Source organism: Salvelinus namaycush, chromosome 3 (genome assembly GCF_016432855.1).
Source record: "Salvelinus namaycush isolate Seneca chromosome 3, SaNama_1.0, whole genome shotgun sequence".
Taxonomy (NCBI): Eukaryota; Metazoa; Chordata; class Actinopteri; order Salmoniformes; family Salmonidae; genus Salvelinus; species Salvelinus namaycush.
Genome location: NC_052309.1, coordinates 13,826,249 through 13,844,422, shown reverse-complemented (window position 1 = coordinate 13,844,422; position 18,174 = coordinate 13,826,249). Strand labels below are relative to the sequence as shown.

General features: G+C 43.1%; 1 protein-coding gene across 2 annotated transcripts in view; it reads left to right on the top strand.

Moving 5' to 3' along the window:
- The first annotated feature begins 290 nt into the window (after nucleotides 1-290).
- The window catches only part of LOC120044987 (beta-amyrin 28-monooxygenase-like), a 41,135-nt gene continuing 23,251 nt past the window's right edge, over nucleotides 291-18,174 (top strand). For both annotated transcript variants that reach the window (XM_038989777.1, XM_038989778.1), the window contains exons 1-9: nucleotides 291-812; nucleotides 1,369-1,446; nucleotides 1,768-1,852; nucleotides 1,963-1,998; nucleotides 3,522-3,661; nucleotides 4,498-4,621; nucleotides 4,756-4,900; nucleotides 5,072-5,182; nucleotides 17,846-17,973. In XM_038989777.1, the coding sequence (XP_038845705.1) occupies nucleotides 623-812; nucleotides 1,369-1,446; nucleotides 1,768-1,852; nucleotides 1,963-1,998; nucleotides 3,522-3,661; nucleotides 4,498-4,621; nucleotides 4,756-4,900; nucleotides 5,072-5,182; nucleotides 17,846-17,973 (1,037 nt within the window). In that variant the 5' untranslated portion in view covers nucleotides 291-622. The remainder of the gene's footprint in view (nucleotides 813-1,368; nucleotides 1,447-1,767; nucleotides 1,853-1,962; nucleotides 1,999-3,521; nucleotides 3,662-4,497; nucleotides 4,622-4,755; nucleotides 4,901-5,071; nucleotides 5,183-17,845; nucleotides 17,974-18,174) is intronic.

The window sequence follows — 18,174 nt, the reverse complement described above, 5'->3', positions numbered from 1 at the left end:
TTAAATAATGGAATAGGGTGTTATTTTCTTTTCTTGTTTCTTTTTTGTGAGTGTAGTGTTAGATGGTAGTGTATTTGTTTATTTAAATAAATAAATATATCTATCAAAGGATGAGGGATTTATACTCCAGTCTAGTAGGTGGCGGTATTGCAACATTCATTGGATGCCAACCGCCGTTAAACCTCATCGAAGAAGAAGACAAATGCGTGCCAATCTGCTACAGGAGGCTCGAACTGCAGGCACTCCTGATGAAGTGGTGGGGGTGGGACTAACTGAAGTCCATCCAGGAAGCATTTTGCTGAATACTTTCAGTTGCCATCGAGATATCACGATGGGATAGCAGTAATGTGATAGTTCTGTGTAATACAATATGCCAGTTTTTAGAAAAAACTAAACACATTTCGTAACGTTAATCCTGTGGGGGTTTTTCGGATTTTGTTTTCATGGCATAGTTAGTTAAACATTAGCCATGTTTATCGTCAACCTTGTTGCAGAATGGATCAATAGTATATGCAGAATAGATGCAGAATAAGCGTTTTTTTGGACCATCTGCTGTCTAATCCAACAACTGTGTGGTTAATTTACCACTGAGCTAACCCCAGCAGTAAACTCATTTTAAATCATGTCGAAACTAGTGGGCACTGCGGGGGTCTCTGTGTTGGGCGACAAATCTTTGGAGTTTTACCGAGATCCAGTGGCTTTTTGTGAACAGCGTATTGAAAAGCATGGGACACGGATATTTCAATCAAGACTTCTGAACAAACCAACTTCCTTCGTCTGTTCGGTGGAAGGGATGAAGGAATTACTTTGCGGTATAGCCACTTATTCGTGTGTATGTGCGTGTGTGTCACAATAACCTAATCAGTTCAACGGTAACAAGTTTTGACTAATAGGCCAACATTCTTATACATTCATAGTTTTTGCTTTTCAGTCTACATATCAGTTTAGGGTCAATTTCAATTTTTAACGCATTAGTAGGAAGTGATATGATTACATCAATAATGGGCTCCCGAGTGGCGCAGCGGTCTAAGTGCGAGGGGCGTCACCCTGGTTCGAATCCAGGCTGTATCACAACCGGCCGTGATTGGGAGTCCCATAGGGCAGTGCACAATCAGTGCACTGACGGCGTCAGGGTTTGGCCGGTGTCAGCCGTCATTTTAAATAATAATTTGTTCTTAACTGATTTGCCTGGTTAAATTAAAAATACATTTAAAAATATATAATATTTGTCCATTGATTAGACAGGGCTTGGTAACTGACCATTCATGAGATGGACCTGTGACTTTCCCTAGGGTGTATTGGTGAGAATTGTGTGTTTCCCAATTGAAAGAGGACATTGCAACTTATGTGATCATGACTGTATTTCAGAGAAGTCATCTGTGTTCCTGAAAGACCCCACTGATGTAATGCACAACATGTATGGAGACAACATAGTGACTGCTAATGGTGAGTTCATGTCCCAAAGGTCCATAGGGTGCAACTTGCATGCAATTTGCTTATAAGGATATAGGGCTTGTATTAGAGAGCCTACACCTCCTCTGGCCTTTACAAAAACATATTTGATTGTACATGTTCACAGGGTAAAGCTGCTTTAGGCCTTCACACTATTTGCTTGTTTTATTAATTTATCAGAAGTTGAAAAACATACAAACAGAATATTCATTATTTAGACCAATAGATGGAGTCATTGTAAATTTTTTCTTTATTTCTGCTTTATTATGAGCAACTCCATAATGTTATCTTTTGTATTCTGTATGGTTCATCCAGGCGAGGAAGCCTGCTTGCTGCGTCTGTCTCTCACCAACCTTTTCACAGGAAAGTGTCTGTCCTCAGGCTCTGACCTCATTAACAGGTAAAGACTAGTTTCATTTATTGAGTATGACAGGGTGACCAAATGTCATTATAAATATACCTTCATTAAGGATAACAATGCTTGTTTCTCTGTTTTTCTTTCCTGCACAGTGTTTCTGAACGGTGCTTGAAGGACCTTTCTGCAACGTAAGAACCCTTGAAACCTCGACTCACATTCCTTCATACACTTCTGTCTTACTCAACATACACTAGCAGGACCATACCAGAAATGTATGACCTACACTGCTTTCAGAAAGTATTCATAACCCTTGACTTATTCCACATTTTGTTGTGTTACAGCCTGATTTCAAAATGAAAAAAAAAGAATTCTCTCCTACAGTATTTACACACAATACCCCATAATGACAAAGTGAAAACATGTTTTTAGAAATTTTTGCACATTTATTTAAAATTAATACAGACATTTCTCATTCACACCCTTGAGTCAAGACATGTTAGAATCACCTTTGGCAGCTATTACAGCTGTGATTCTTTCTGGGTGAGTCTCTAAGAACTTTTCACACCCTGATTGTGCAATATTTGCACAAAATTCTTCAAGTTCTGTCAAATTGGTTGTTGATCATTGCTAGACCTCCATTTTCAAGTCTTGCCATAGATTTTCAAGCCGATTTAAGTCAAAACTGTAACTAAGCCACTCAGGAACATTTCATGTCATCTTGGTAAGCAATTCCAGTGTATATTTGGCCTTGTGTTTTATGTTATTGTCATGCTGAAAGGTGAATTTGTCTCCCAGTGTCTGCTGGAAAGCAGACTGAACTAGGTTATCCTGTAGGATTTTGCCTATGCTTAGGTCTATTCCATTTCTTTTTATCCACTCCAAAAAATCCATAGTCCTTGCCAATGACAAGCATACCCATAACATGATGCAGCCACCACCATGATTGAAAACAGTGGGGGCTGGTGTGAGGAGCTATAGGAAGACGGGGTCATTGTAATGGCTGGAATGAAATTAATGGGACGGAGTCAAACGTGGTTTCCATATGTTTGATGTGTTTGATACCTTTCAATTTATTCCATTCCAGCCATTACAATTACCTCGTCCTCCTATAACTCTTCCCACCAGCCTCCACTCATTGAAAATATGACGCATGGTACTCAGTGATGTGTTGTGTTGAAATGTTTCCTTATTTTTAATTTTTATATTTATAATTTTTTAATTATGATTTATCAGGGGGTGATGCAGCACCCTTATTTCCCGTGGCTATGACTGGGTGTACTGATACACCATTCAAAGTGTAATTAATAACTTCACCATGCTCAAAGGGATATTCAATGTCTGGTTTTTTTTACCTATCTACCAATAGGTGCCCTTCTTTGCAAGCATTGGAAAACCTCCCTGATCTTAGTCATTGAATCTCTGTTTGAAATGCACTGCTGGACTGAGGGACCTTTTATAGATAATTGTGTGTGTGTGTGGGTTACAGAGATGAGGTAGTCATTCAAAAATCATGTTAAACACTATTATTACACACAGAGTCCATGGGGTATTGTGTGTAGGCCAGTGTCACAAAATCTCAATTAAATCTATTTTAAATTCAGGCTGTAACACAACAAAATGTGGAAAAAGTCAAGGGGTGTGAATACTTTCTGAAGGCACTGTATTTCCATGTATGTTCTGTTCACTTCTCTGATTACCACTTCTTGTGTAGTGGGGAGCCCGTGTCGGTGTACCCTCTGTTTAAACGACTGGGAACAGAACTGGTGTTGGGGCTGTTCCTGAATGTGAACCCAGATGAGACACCAGAGCTTTTCCAGGACATTACAGCACTCTGTACCCTACACTGGCATGGTGAGATTACATGCTCTGTACCCTACACTGGCATGGTGAGACTACATGCTCGGTACCCCACACTGGCACGGTGAGATTACAGGCTCGGTACCCCACACTGGCACGGTGAGATTACATGCTCTGTACTCTACACTGGCACAGTGAGATTACATGCTCTGTACCCCACACTGGCACGGTGAGATTACAGGCTCGGTACCCTACACTGGCACGGTGAGATTACAGGCTCGGTACCCTACACTGGCACGGTGAGATTACAGGCTCGGTACCCTACACTGGCACGGTGAGATCAGTCTCTGCCACCTGTAGGTTTTCCCCTCTTACAATGGGAGGCATGCCGCCCACACTGGGCCTCAATGAACAATCACAACTACAATTTCAGCATACCAGTAATTGAAGAAACACTTTAGTCTCACTTTCTTTCAAAGAACTTCCTGCCCCCTGAGGGTGGTGAATATATGCATAGCCAGATAGATGTCTGACAAAACAAACTGCTCTGCATTCAAGGAGCCCTGTTTTCAAAGGGAGTGGAATAGACACACAGATCTGTGCATTAGCTGAGCTACAGTGGTAATTAGATCTCAACACCTCCATTGACAACACTGCCTCAGGCATCTCGGTGAAACCCAGTAGGTGTCAATGACTATTACATTAACACAGCATGTTAATGTGGTAATTGTGAGCCAATATACTTTTCAAAAGGGGATATTAGGCTAATCAAACTGTAGTGGTTGCTTTTCTATAGGTAGACATAGGCCCCTTTTCAGGTTGATGTAAACATAGAGATAGAGAAATATATTTTGTCAGAATGTGACCTTTGACCTGTCCTTCCCCTACAGGGATCATCTCAACTCCAGTCCGTGTGAAGGTTCCTCTGTGGTCCTCTGGCTTTTGCACAGCGCTGGAGGCTAAAGACAAGCTCATGGACATAATTAAAGACAAGCTGGAGTGTCAGAGACAGGGGTGAGTCCATAAATATGTTGTCATAGACACACGTTGTGGTCACATGTAAGTGATTCTTCTCTCCTCACTTTCATTGTCACTTTCTCTTAATGCTTTCTCATTTACTATCTCTTTCTCTCTCTATCGCTCTGTAGGTTTGTAGGTTATCTCCGTGATCTACCTCTCCCTGATGCCAGTTGTGCCTCCCAGCATCTGCTGTTGTTCATCTCTGCTCTGATCCCCAAAGCCCTGGCATCCTTACTCACCTCCTTCACCCTGGTTCTGAGTGGAGCAGGCAAGGTGAGACGGCCCGGTTCTCTTACTAAACCTTCAGAGCACGGGAACGCACTTTAAATCATGTTGACCTTACATTGTAGTAACAACTACACAGCTTTTGGAAATGCCTTGCTTTGGATCAGTGTAGTACTGCGGGAATCCTGTATGAACACTAACGCTTCATTTTTTTGTCAGAAGGAAATTAGGAATCGTGCGAGGGCAGACCCTGATTACCTTTACTACGTCCTCCTGGAAGTACAGAGACTTTGGCCTCCGTTCATTGGTGGAAGACGAATAGCCAATCATGTGAGTCCACTACATTGCTTGTTATCAACAACATTTGATCTGATATCTTAGCTCTCTCTGTCCATTCATGATCTGAGCTCAAGGGGGAGTAGCATGCCCACAAATAGATCTCTAAAGAAGTCTGTTTGTAAAGGGAACATCATGTATTTCCCTAGACTTATGATAGCCAACTGTGATCTGCCTGCGGCACGCAGTGACAATGAACTTCTTTCTAAGTTGTTTAAAATGATGAATGACAAGTATGTTCACATGTTCCCCAGTTGATATCCTCTATGAATGATTATCTTTCTGAAATACCCAAGCATGAGTATACAGCTATCGACTCTGTTTTTTATGCCCATTTCATTGTATTCTATGTCTGATAACAGGAAGGCTATTAATCAAAACAGGCTTCCTACATCCAAGTCAATGTTTATGATGCAGAAATGAATGCATTGTGTGACAAAAAATAAGCTATTGAATATTGTATTATGGTTGTTTTTAGTAATAGAGCTGTCAGCCAGTGTATTATTGGCTTACTGTGATTGTCATCTCTTCATTGTTCACTGGCTGGCTTTATAATGAAAATGGGCCAGTTAATGACGTCCATCTTGGAATAGTGTGACCTCATGCCTCTTCACGCAACAACAACAGCCCATGAGGGGAATTGATTGGGCTCAAATTGATTGACCCTCTTACCCAAGGGCTGTGTTTGCTTTATGATTGGAAAAAGTAATAGCATGCATTTGCAATAGCTTAAATTGTTTACTAGCTAGTATGTTGTGTAATTTATTTTTCACCTTTTTTAACGCTGAGTGAGTATAGTTAGCATAATCTTTGTACGTTGAACTTTTATTTTTTATTCGGAAAATTCTTCAATTGGTCTGATGTAGAGATATCTCCCTGTGTGAGTCCTGGCCTGGAGAGGTTGTTAATAATAAGTGACTTTGGACTTCAACCAGCCAGTGAGGTGTCGACACAACTAGGAGCAGAAAAAACAAGTATTGAGATTAATCAGGCCCAAACAGGTGGCCATAGATGCATATTTAATCAAAATAGTTCATGAATATGAATCTGTTGTGCAGAGTGAACTGTCAGGGTGACAGAGTGTTGGGGAGGGGGAGGATGGAGAGAGGGAGGATGGAGAGGGAGAGGATGATAGTGAGATGGGAGAAAGGATGTAGAGAAGGATAGGGGAGGAGGGAGGGATGGAGAAGAAGGATGGGAGAGGTGGGGAGGAGAGGAGCCCTGAGTTTCTGGTCGTCTTGCCTCAGAGCCCAGCTCCTAGTAGACCTAGCAGCCACAGGGAAGTACAGCTGGGCCTCTTCTGCCTTTGGGCCATAGCAACACACACAGAAAGTCACTAACACAAATGTTCATATCAGAATATTTTTAGTCGTGAATTTATTAACATTGCACTACACTCTGTACTGTACATTTAATTTTCTCCGGGGTTGTCGGAAAGGAACATTTTGTGACTCACCCTCCTCCCACTCCATCGATGGTAGTCAGTGAACTGTGGTTATGCCCACAGTCTCACATGTAGATTGGGATGTTTCAGGCTCCTGTTTGCCTGTGAGTGTTAACGTCACTGTGGTAACAAAAAGGTGTGTGAATGGGTGTTACATATTCATGATGGAGGTGGAAGGAGGGGGGAGGCGCCATGTGTGCGCCAATGGAACCCTATTTTTACCAGAGCCCTAGTAGTGACAAAATAGGGTGCCATTTGGGATGCTTTCCTTGTCATGTGCTCTCACGGCTCCCCCTCCTTCCCTCCCTGCCTTTCTCCCTCCCTCTATCCCGGCCGGTTGGATGAATAATGCATACCCACACGCCCAGGTTATGATGGGTAATTGATTGAGGCAGTAAACACTGATGTTACAGTGTTGGAGGAGCGTAGGGGAGTGAGGGAGGGAGGGTGATCGTCATGGGTGGAGGGGGGTTCGTCATGCCCTCCCCTCACCTGGGGTAAAGCAGCTCCTCCACAACGAGAGAGAGAGAGAGAGAGGGGAAGGGGGCTGGACCATTTTTTTGTTCGGTGGGCTGGTCGAAATTGACACACACAAAAATATATATTTTTAGAAATAAAACAATTTAAAAAAACAGGACATGGCCGCGGCCCATGGGCCTGTTAAGATGTTTTTTATATATATATTTGTGCAATTTCACAGTTATAATAATCTATAATGAGCCTTTGGCTGATCAGTGGGTAATGGTCGGCCCCCCTACCAAGATGTGCCGGCCTGGTTTTCTGATAGGCTGAGCTGAGGTTATGCAAACTCATGTTCAAAGTCAAACACGGCATCAGCAAAGAGACCTGCTCCGACTCTGTCATCAGTTAGACAGCCAAGATCATGGATCGTAAAAAACGGAAAAGGTGCCAATAAATGTAGAAAGAGCACATTCTACATTGTCAGCTCACTTAAAACTTCCAATTTTTTGGGTGTCTTAAACCATGAATTGGTCAAATAGTAAAGTGCATTATCCTCATGACTCCTGTAATGAAAGCGTCTGCCCTGTGCCTTTTCCCTCGCTGGGGCTTTGGCACTTTACCCACTCTCCTCTCCCCCCCATGTGCCCGAGAGAAAGTGCGCGCAGTGATGCAGGCTGGTGTGGGTAAAGTGCCAAAGCCGAATTATTGTCCCAGTCCACCCCTGGGAGAGAGAGAGAGAGAACACCAAGCAAGAGAGGCAGACCAGCAGAAGTGGGTAAGAGAGAGAGCGTTAGAGAAAGAGGGAGTACTTTAACCCATACCTATGAAGCCAGCCAGGCAAATCAAATTGTATTTTTCACATGCGTGGAAATCCACAGGTGTAGTGAAATGCTTACATACATGCTCTTTCCCAATGATGCAGAGATACATTTAAAAAACACATGAGAAATAAAACACACAGGAATGAAGCTATATACAAGGAGTACCATAACCATACTGTATCTATGTGCAAGGATACGTGGTCATTGAGGTAGATATGTACATATCACAGGAGGCTGCTGAGGCAAGAACAGCTAGTAACAGTGACTAAGGTTCAGGGCAGGGTACTGGGTGGAGGCCAGCTAGTGATGACTGTCTATTGACACACCCGTGTGTCAATCAAATTTACATCATAATATTTTTTTGCACGGACTGTGTCTCAACCCCACCGCATCCGACTGTGTCTACATTCAGCATCTGCGGTGGAAAGTGGCAGAGCTAGAGCGCTGTTTGTCAGACCAGGAGACATCCCGAAAATTGGTCTTCTCACAAAAACCCCTGTGGTGTCCGAAAGTTTTGGCTTACTAACTAATATGACCACTCTATGGAAAGATGAGACTCTCACAAACATAACAGGGATATGGACTTGAATATGTCCATAAACACTCCAGCTAACTGGTCTGCACATGCTCTGAGGACGCGGCTTGGGATGCTGTCTGGGCCGACAGCTTTCCGAGAGTTAACACGCTTAAATGACTTACGTCGGCAACAGAGGCGTCGGTGGCTGGCTGGCTTTCCCTTTTTAATCCTTAATTATCTGGTGTCCTTGACGTCGAATTGCAACTCCACTTTGTCCCTGTACTGTCTATTTTGCCTCTTTGATTGCCTTACGGAGGTCAAAGCTGGTCTGTTTGTACACGTCCATGTTCCCAGTCACCTTGTCATGGTTAAATGCGGTGGGTTGCGCTTTCAGTTTTGCGCAAATGCTGCCATCTATCCACAATTTTTGGTTCTAATCATCACAGTGCACTTCCTGATGAACCCAGTCACCGAGTCAGTGTATTCGTCAATAATATAGGTGCGGGGGCGGACCTTGTAGCCGTCCCGGAAGGGAGAGTAGCAAAGATCAAGAGTTTGTGATGCACGTGTAGCACCGGAGATGTGTTGATAGAATTTCGTTTTCCTCAGATTTCCTTTATTAAAGTCCCCCAGCTACAAAAAAATGTGGCCTCAAGATATGCGGTTTCCAGTTTACACATAGTCCAGTGTAGTTCCTTGAGAGCCGTCGTGGTGTCTGCTTGGGGGGAATGTACACGGCAGTGATGATGAGCGAAGAAAATTATCTCGGGAGGTAATGCGGTTGGCATTTGGTGGTGAGGTATTCCAGATTGGGAGAACAAAAGGACTTGAGTTCCCGTACGTTACCACAATCATACCATGATATTCTAATCATATACATCATATACAGAGTGGGTAACCCGCCTCCACCATCCGCTCTACTGGCCAATGTGCAATCACTGGAGAATATACTGGATGATCTTCGTTTGAGACTCTCCTACCAATGGGACATTAAAAACTGTAATATCTTATGTTTCACCAAGTCGTGGCTGAACGACGACACAGATAATATACAGTTGGCTGGGTTTTCCGCGCATCGTCAGGACAGAACAGCTATGTCTGGTAAGACGAGGGGTGGGAGTGTGTGTCTAATTGTCAATAACAGCTGGTTCGTGATGTCTAATATTGAGGAAGTCTTGAGGTATTGCTCGCCTGTGGTAGAGTAAATCATGATAAGCTGTAGACCACACTATCTACCAAGTGATTCTATATTTTTCGTAGCCGTCTATTTACTACCACAAACCGATGCTGGCACTAAGACCACCTTCAACGAGCTGTATAAGGCCATTAGCAAACAAGAAAATGCTCATTCAGAAACGGCGCTCCTAGTGGCCGGTGACTTTAATGCAGCCAAACTTATAACTGTTTTACCTAATTTCTACCAGCATGTCACATATGCAACTAGAGGAGAAAAAAACTCTAGACCAGCTTTACTCCACACACAGAGACACATACAAAGCTCTCCCTCGCCCTCCATTTGGCAAATCTGACCATAATTCTCTCCTCCTGATTCCTGCTTACAAGCAAAAACTAAAGCAGGAAGTACCAGTGACTTACTCAATACGTAAGTGGTCAGATGGAGCGGACTGTTTTGCTAGCACAGACTGGGATATGTTCCGGGATTCATCCAGTGGCATTGAGGAGTATACCACCTCAGTCACCGGCTTCATCAATAAGTGCAGCGACAACGTCGTCCCCACAGTGACTTTATCCCAACCAGAAGCCATGGATTACAGGCAACATCCGCACCGAGCTTAAGGCTAGAGCTGCCGCTTTCAAGGAGCAGGACACAAATCCGGAAGCTTATAAGAAATCACGCTGTGCACTCAGATGGACCGTCAAACAGGCATAGCGTCAATACAGGACTAAAATGTAACCCTACTACACCGGCTCTGACGCTCTCCGGATGTGGCAGGGCTTGCAAACTATTACGGACTACAAAGTGAAACCCAGCCGCAAGCTGCCCAGTGACGCAAGCCTACCAGACGAGCTAAATGCCTTATATGCTCACTTCGAGGCAAGCAACACTGAAGCATGTATGAGAGCACCAGCTGTTCCAGACGACTGTGTGAAAACGCTCTCCGTAGCCGATGTGAGCAAGATCTTTAAAACAGATCAACATTCACAAGGCCGCGGGGCCAGACGGATTACCTGGACCTGTACTCAGAGCGTGCACGCACCAACTGCCAAGTGTCTTCACTGACATTTTAAACCTCTCCCTGACCGAGTCTGTAATATCTACATGTTTCAAGCAGACCACCATAGTCCCTGTGCCCAAGAAAGCGAAGGTAATCTGCCTAAATGACTACCGCCCCGTAGCACTCACGTCGGTTGCCATGAAGTGCTTTGACAGGCTAGTCATTGCTCACATCAACACCATCATCCCGGAAACCCAAGAACCATTCCAATTTACTTACTGCCCCAACAGATCCACAGATCCACAGATGACGCAATCTCAATTGCACTCCACACAGCCCTTTCCCACCTGGACAAAAGGAACACCTATGTGAGAATGCTGTTCATTGACTACAGCTCAGCATTCAACACCATAGTGCCCACAAAGCTCATCACTAAGCTAAGGACCCTGGGACTAAACACCTCCCGCTGCAACTGGATCCTGGACTTCCTGACGGGCCGCCCCCAGGTGGTAAGGGTAGGCAACAACACATCTGCCACACTGATCCTCAACACGGGGGCACCTCAGGGGTGCAAGCTTAGTCCTCTCCTGTACTCCCTGTTCACCCAAGACTGCATGGCCAAGCATGACTCTAACACCATCATTAAGTTTGCTGACGACCGGCAACAATGAGACAGTCTATAGGGAGTAGGTCAGAGACCTGGCAGGGTGGTGCCAGGACAACAACCTCTCCCTCAATGTGAGCAAGACAAAGGAGCTGATTGTGGACTACACACAATCTCACCAAGACAGTTGTGAAGAGGGCACGACAACACCTTTTCCCCCTCGGGAGACTGAAAAGATTTGTCATGGGCCCCCAGATTCTCAAAAGTTTCTACAGCTGCACCATCGAAAGCATCCTGACCGGTTGCATCACTGCCTGGTATTGCAACTGCTCGGCATCTGGCCGTAAGGCGCTACAGAAAGTAGTGCGAATGGCCAAGTACATCACTGGGGCCAAGCTTCCTGCCATCCAGGACCTATGTACTAGGCGGTGTCAGAGGAATCCCAAAAAATGGTCAAAGACTCCAGTCACCCAAGTCATAGGTACCGGAGTGCCAAATCTAGGTCCAAAAGGATCCTTAACAGCTTCACCCCCAAGCCATAAGACTGCTGAACAATTAATCAAATGGCCACCCAGACTATTTACATTGACACCCCCCTTCCTCGCCCTTTGTTTTTGCACTGCTGCTACTTGCTGTTTTTTATCTATGCATGGTCACTTTACCCCAACCTACATGTACAAATTACCTCGACCCACCTGTACCACCGCACATTGACTCAGTACCGGTACCCCCTGTATATAGCCTCGTTATTGTTTTTTTATTGTGTAACTTTTATTACATTTTTTACTTTAGTTTATTTAGTAAATATTTTCTTAACTCTATTTCTTGAACTGCATTGTTGGATAAGGGATTGTAAGTATGCATTTCACGGTAAGGTCAACACCTGTTGTATTCGGTGCATGTGACAAATACAATTTGATTTGATTATAGTTACTCCACAATACTAACCTAATTGACAGAGTGAAAAGAAGGAAGCCTGTACAGAGTACAAATAATCTAAAACATGCATCCTGTTTGCGTCAATGCACTAAAGTAATACTGCAAAAAAAAATGTTGTCCTGAAATCAAAGTGTTATGTTTGGGGCATCATGTTATGGGTATGCTTGTAATTGTTAAGGACTGGGGATTGTAAATGTCACTGTAGGCACTGTATGTGTTTGCGCATGTGTGTGTGTGTGGATAGAGACCTGTGAGTGTGCATATCGCCAGTGCAGGTAGAGTCACTGCAGATAGTCCATACAGATAATCCGGGTAGCCATTGATTAGCTATTCAACAGTCATCATAGGCGCCAGGCCTTACATGGCATCATTAAGGTGGCGGATTAAGATTCCTGAGCTTTCGGAAAGACGTGAGTAATCCTCTCAAGTGGAACGGGGGGGTGTGCAGCGGCATTTTGAGCATGTCCTGTTGTTGCTTGCTGGTGGAATATTAACTCTGAGGTCAGTGAGTCTCACTGTTCTCTACAATGGACTGACTGGAGATGATGTTGCTGAGCTAGTTTCCACTCTGGACAGTCAGAAATAATGAGGAAACACTGACAGACCATCGCCTCTTCTAGACTCTTTCTTTCCTGCTCTAGCTAAGCCACTGCGTTCATTGACTTAGCCCTGGACTCTTAGACATCATCACACTTTGCCTGTAAAGTCCTCTGCAACAATCCCTCTTGGACTCACGCACTTTATTCTGGAGCTCATGAAAGGCTTTATGTTTCACGTCAGCCGCTGCATCCCCTTTGTGCCAGCCTATGATCAGAGATGATCCAGACAGCAACTCTTGAAATCCAGACCCATCTCTGCCCATGTTGTGGTTATTTATTTCCCTCAGAACCCAGAGCCCCAGCCAGCCCCAGCCCAGCCCAGGTGGGCCCATATGCTGCCTGCTAATGGGGTTATACATAAAACATCCTCATCTGGCCAACTGCCTGCCTGGCTCCCTGATAGCAGGATGTGCATGTCACTGGGAATAAGGACCAGGCCTGATGAGGGGCTGTAGTCTACTGGGGACCTGTGATACATTACTGTAGCTCCTCAGCTTCAATCAGCCCTCTTTAAAAGCCAGGGATCATGAATACAGACATCCTAAATATGTGATATCTCTTTTCCCAGTTTTTAAATCGTTTTCATAGAATCTTATTTCCCCAGAATCTCTGCTACTGTACAATGATGAGTGTTCCTTTAAAAAAAACAATGATCAGTATTCCGAGAAGTGTTTTGTCTAGCACTCTGCAGTGTGGAGACACATTAAGCAGTGTTTTTCAGAGCCTGTGTGCGTGTGTTTGTGTGTGTGCTCGTGCCTGCGTGAGTGTGAACCGTGTGTGTGAGAGAGTGATCTCTGCTCTGCTCTGAGAGGAGGCTCTCTGTCTCTCCCCCTTGATAAACAGGAAGCATCTTTTCAATAATGACACCTCAGTGCTTCTCTGTGATGGACTTAATGCCTTAACAAACACCCCACTGCCTCTAATTGAGTTAATGCCTTAACAAACACCCCACTGCTTCTAATTTAGTTAATATTTTAACAAACACCCCAGTTCCTCTAATTGAGATAATGTTTTAACGTCTTATGGCTGGGGGGCAGTATTGAGTAGCTTGGATGAATAAGGTGCCCAGCGTAAACTGCCTGCTACTCAGGCCCAGAAGCTAAGATATGCATATTATTAGTAGATTTGGATAGAAAACACTCTGAAGTTTCTAAAACTGTTTGAATGATGTCTGTGAGTATAACAGAACTCATATGGCACGCAAAAACCTGAGGAAAAAATCCAACCAGGAAGTGGGAAATCTGAGGTATATAGTTTTTCAACTCTTTGCCTATCCAAGATACAGTGGAAATTTGGTCCGATTGCACTTCCTAAGGCTTCCATTCCATGTCAACAGTCTTTAGAACCTTGTTTCAGGCTTCTACTGTAAAGGAGGAGAGAATAAGAGCTGATTGAGTAAGGGGTCTGCCAGAAGGCCATGAGCTCATTCAGGCGCGCTCACGTGAGAGGTAGCTGCGTTCCATTGCATTTCTAAAGACAAAGGAATTGTCCGGTTGAAACATTATTGAAGATTTATGTTAAAAACATCCTAAAGATTGATTCTATACATCGTTTGACATGTTTTTACGAACTGTAATGAAATTTTTTGACTTTTCGTCTGGCCTGCGCGTCATGAATTTGGATTTGTGAACTGAAGGCGCGAACAAAAAGGAGGTATTTGGACATAAATTATGGACTTTATCGAACAAAACAAACATTTATTGTGGAACTGGGATTCCTGGGAGTGCATTCTCATGAAGATCATCAAAGGTAAGTGAATATTTATAATGCTATTTCTGACTTCTGTTGACTCCACAACATGGCGGGTACCTGTATGGCTTGTTTTTGTGTCTGAGCACCGTACTCAGATTATTGCATGGTGTTCTTTTTCCGTAAAGTTTTTTTTAAATCTGACATTGCTGTTGCATTAAGGAGAAGTTTATCTAAAGTTCCATGTATAACACTTGTATCTTTTATCAATGTTTATTATGAGTATTTCTGTAAATTGATGTGGCTCTCTGCAAAATCACTGGATGTTTTGGAGGCAAAACATGACTGAACATAACGCGCCAATGTAAACTAAGATTTTTGGATATAAATATGAACTTTATCGAACAAACCATACATGTATTGTGTAACATGAAGTCCTATGAGTGTCATCTGATGAAGATCATCAAAGGTTAGCGATTTAGTTTTATCTCTATTTCTGCTTCTTGTGACTAGGTACTCTCTTTGGCTGGAAAAATGGCTGTGTTTTTCTGTGACTAGGTACTGACCTAACATAATCAGATGGTGTGCTTTCGTCGTAAAGCCTTTTTGAAATCGGACACTGTGGTGGGATTAACGACAAGTTTATCTTTAAAATGGTGTAAAATACTTGTATGTTTGAGGAATTTAAATTATGAGATTTCTGTTGTTTGAATTTGGCGCCCTGCACTTTCACTGGCTGTTGTCATATCGATCCCGTTAACGGGATCTCAGCCGTAAGAAAACACCCCAGTTCCTCTAATTGAGTTAATGCCTTAAAAAACACGACACTGCCTCTAATTGAGTTAATGCCTTAACAAACACCCCACTGCCTCTAATTGAGTTAATGCCTTAACAAACAGAGCGAGAGGGGGAGAGAACAGATGAAGAATTAATTATTCCTCTGGATTCTCTCTCTACGTTTTTTTGCCAGTCTAAAAATATTCAGTAAGTAAATAGTGATTACTAATTATATACAAAATGTATGTTTCTATAATTACAAACCTCAGGTTGTTTCTTCCATGTTCATAGCAGCACTGTATGTGACTCTAGGATTTCTAGGAAAATCAATCATTCCCACATGAAAAAATACTTCCGTATTCTGTAGTAAACTGCAGTATACTTAAGCAATACGCCATGAGGGGGTGTGGTATATGGCCAATATACCATGGCTAAGGGCTGTTCTTAGGCACGACGCATCGCACCCCCGAGGTGCCGCTATTATAAACTGGTTATCAACATAATTAGAGCAGTAAAAATAAATGTTTTGTCATACCCGTGGTATATGGCTGTCAGCCAATCAGCATTCAGGGCTCTAACTACCCAGTTTATAATGTAGAATACTATACTACAGACTGTAGTATCCCTTGATCATGTGTAGTACTTATTATAGACTGTTGTAGTATACTGTAAAATGCTATGGTAAATACTACAGTATTATCCGCAAAAATAACACTGTGTAATGTTCGCAAAAACACTACAATCAGCAGAAACACTACACTTTTTGTACTATAGTTAACACTACAGTATTTCATTTGCATATATAGTTGAAGTCGGAAGTTTACATACACTTAGGTTGGAGTCAATAAAACTTTTCCAACAACTCCACAAATGTCTTGTTAACAAACTATAGTTTTGGCAAGTCGGTTAGGACATTTACTTTGTGCATGACACAAGTCATTTTTCCTACAATTGTTTACAGACAGATTATTTCACTTATATTTCGCTGTATCACAATTGCAGTGGGTCAGAAGTTTAAATACACTAAGTTGACTGAGCATTTAAACAGCTTGGAAAATTCCGGAAAATTATGTCATGGCTTTAGAAGCTTCTGATAGGCTAATTGACATCATTTGAGTCAATTGGAGGTGTACCTGTGGATATATTTCAAGGCCTACCTTCAAACTCAGTGCCTCTTTGCTTGACATCATGGGAAAATCCCAAAAAATCAGCCAAGACCTCAGAAAAGAAATTGTAGACCTCCACAAGTCTGGTTCATCCTTGGGAGCAATTTCTAAACCCCTGAAGGTACCACGTTCATCTGTACAAACAATAGTACGCAAGTATAAACAGCATGGGACCACGCAGCTGTCATACTGCTCAGGAAGGAGACGCGTTCTGTCTCCTAGAGATGAACGTACTTTGGTGCGAAAAGTGCAAATCAATCCCAGAACAACAGCAAAGGACCTTGTGAAGATGCTGGAGGAAACAGGTACAAAAGTATCTATATCCACAGTAAAACGAGTCCTACAGTATATCGACATAACCTGAAAGGCCGCTCAGCAAGGAAGAAGCCACTGCTCCAAAACCGCCATAAAAAGCCAGACTACGGTTTGCAACTGCACATGGGGACAAAGATCGTACTTTTTGGAGAAATGTCCTCTGGTCTGATGAAACAAAAATAGGACTGTTTGGCAATAATAACCATCATTATGTTTGGAGGAAAAAAGGGGAGGCTTTCAAGCTGAAGAACACCATCCCAACTGTGAAGCACAGGGGTGGCAGCATCATGTTGTGGGGGTGCTTTGCTGCAGGAGGGACTGGTGCACTTCACAAAATAGATGGCATCATGAGGGATGAAAATTATGTGGATATATTGAAACAACATCTCAAGACATCAGTCAGGAAGTTAAAGCTTGGTCGCAAATGGGTCTTCCAAATGGACAATGACCCCAAGCATACTTCCAAAGTTGTGGCAAAATGGCTTAAGGACAACAAAGTCAAGGTATTGGAGTGGCCATCACAAAGCCCTGACCTAAATCCTATAGAAAATTTGTGGGCAGAACTGAAAAAGCGTGTGCAAGCAAGGAGGCCCACAAACCTGACTCAGTTACACCAGCTCTGTCAGGAGGAATGGGCCAATGTTAACCTAACTTATTGTGGGAAGCTTGTGGAAGGCAACCAGAAATGTTTAACCCAAGTTAAACAATTTAAAGGTAATGCTACCAAATACTAATTGAGTGTATGTAAACTTCTGACCCACTGGGAATGTGATGAAATAAATAAAATCTGAAATAAATCATTCTCTCTACTATTATTCTGACATTTCACATTCTTAAAATAAAGTGGTGATCCTAACTGAGCTAAAACAAGGAATATTTACTCAGATTAAATGTCAGGAATTGTTAAAAACTGAGTTTAAATGTATTTGGCTAGGGTGTATGTAAACTTCCGACTTCAACTGTACCCTGACCATTCCCCTCCCCCATATCTCAATTTGCAGAAGTCTGCAAAAACCCTACAGTGAATACTACAGTCAAGTCTGCAAAAACACTAAAGTACTATAGTATTTATACCACGTTGAGTTATTGTCAAATGACTGCCCTCACAACTCAATACCAGTCTCCTACTGTTTTATTCACTCCAAAGGACACTACTCTGGGAGGCTTCCACATTCCCAAGGGTTACGCTGCCATGTACATCAGCCACGCCATCCACCGCGACCCGGAAGTGTTCCACCAGCCAGAGGACTTCCTGCCAGAGAGGTGGAGTGGAAGGTGAGGACTTTACACAGAAACCCTTCTCTTTTTGCTTTTACAGTAGCATTGTTCACTTCTCTGCTCAAACAGGCCAACCTCCACCTATACTAAGATCTTCTGTCTGAGCACACAGCTGTGCCTCAGGGTTAAACAGTTTACCAAAACAAAAGGAGTGTTTTGTTCTGACCTTGTCCTGTCTCTGTGTGTGTGCCTCTGTCC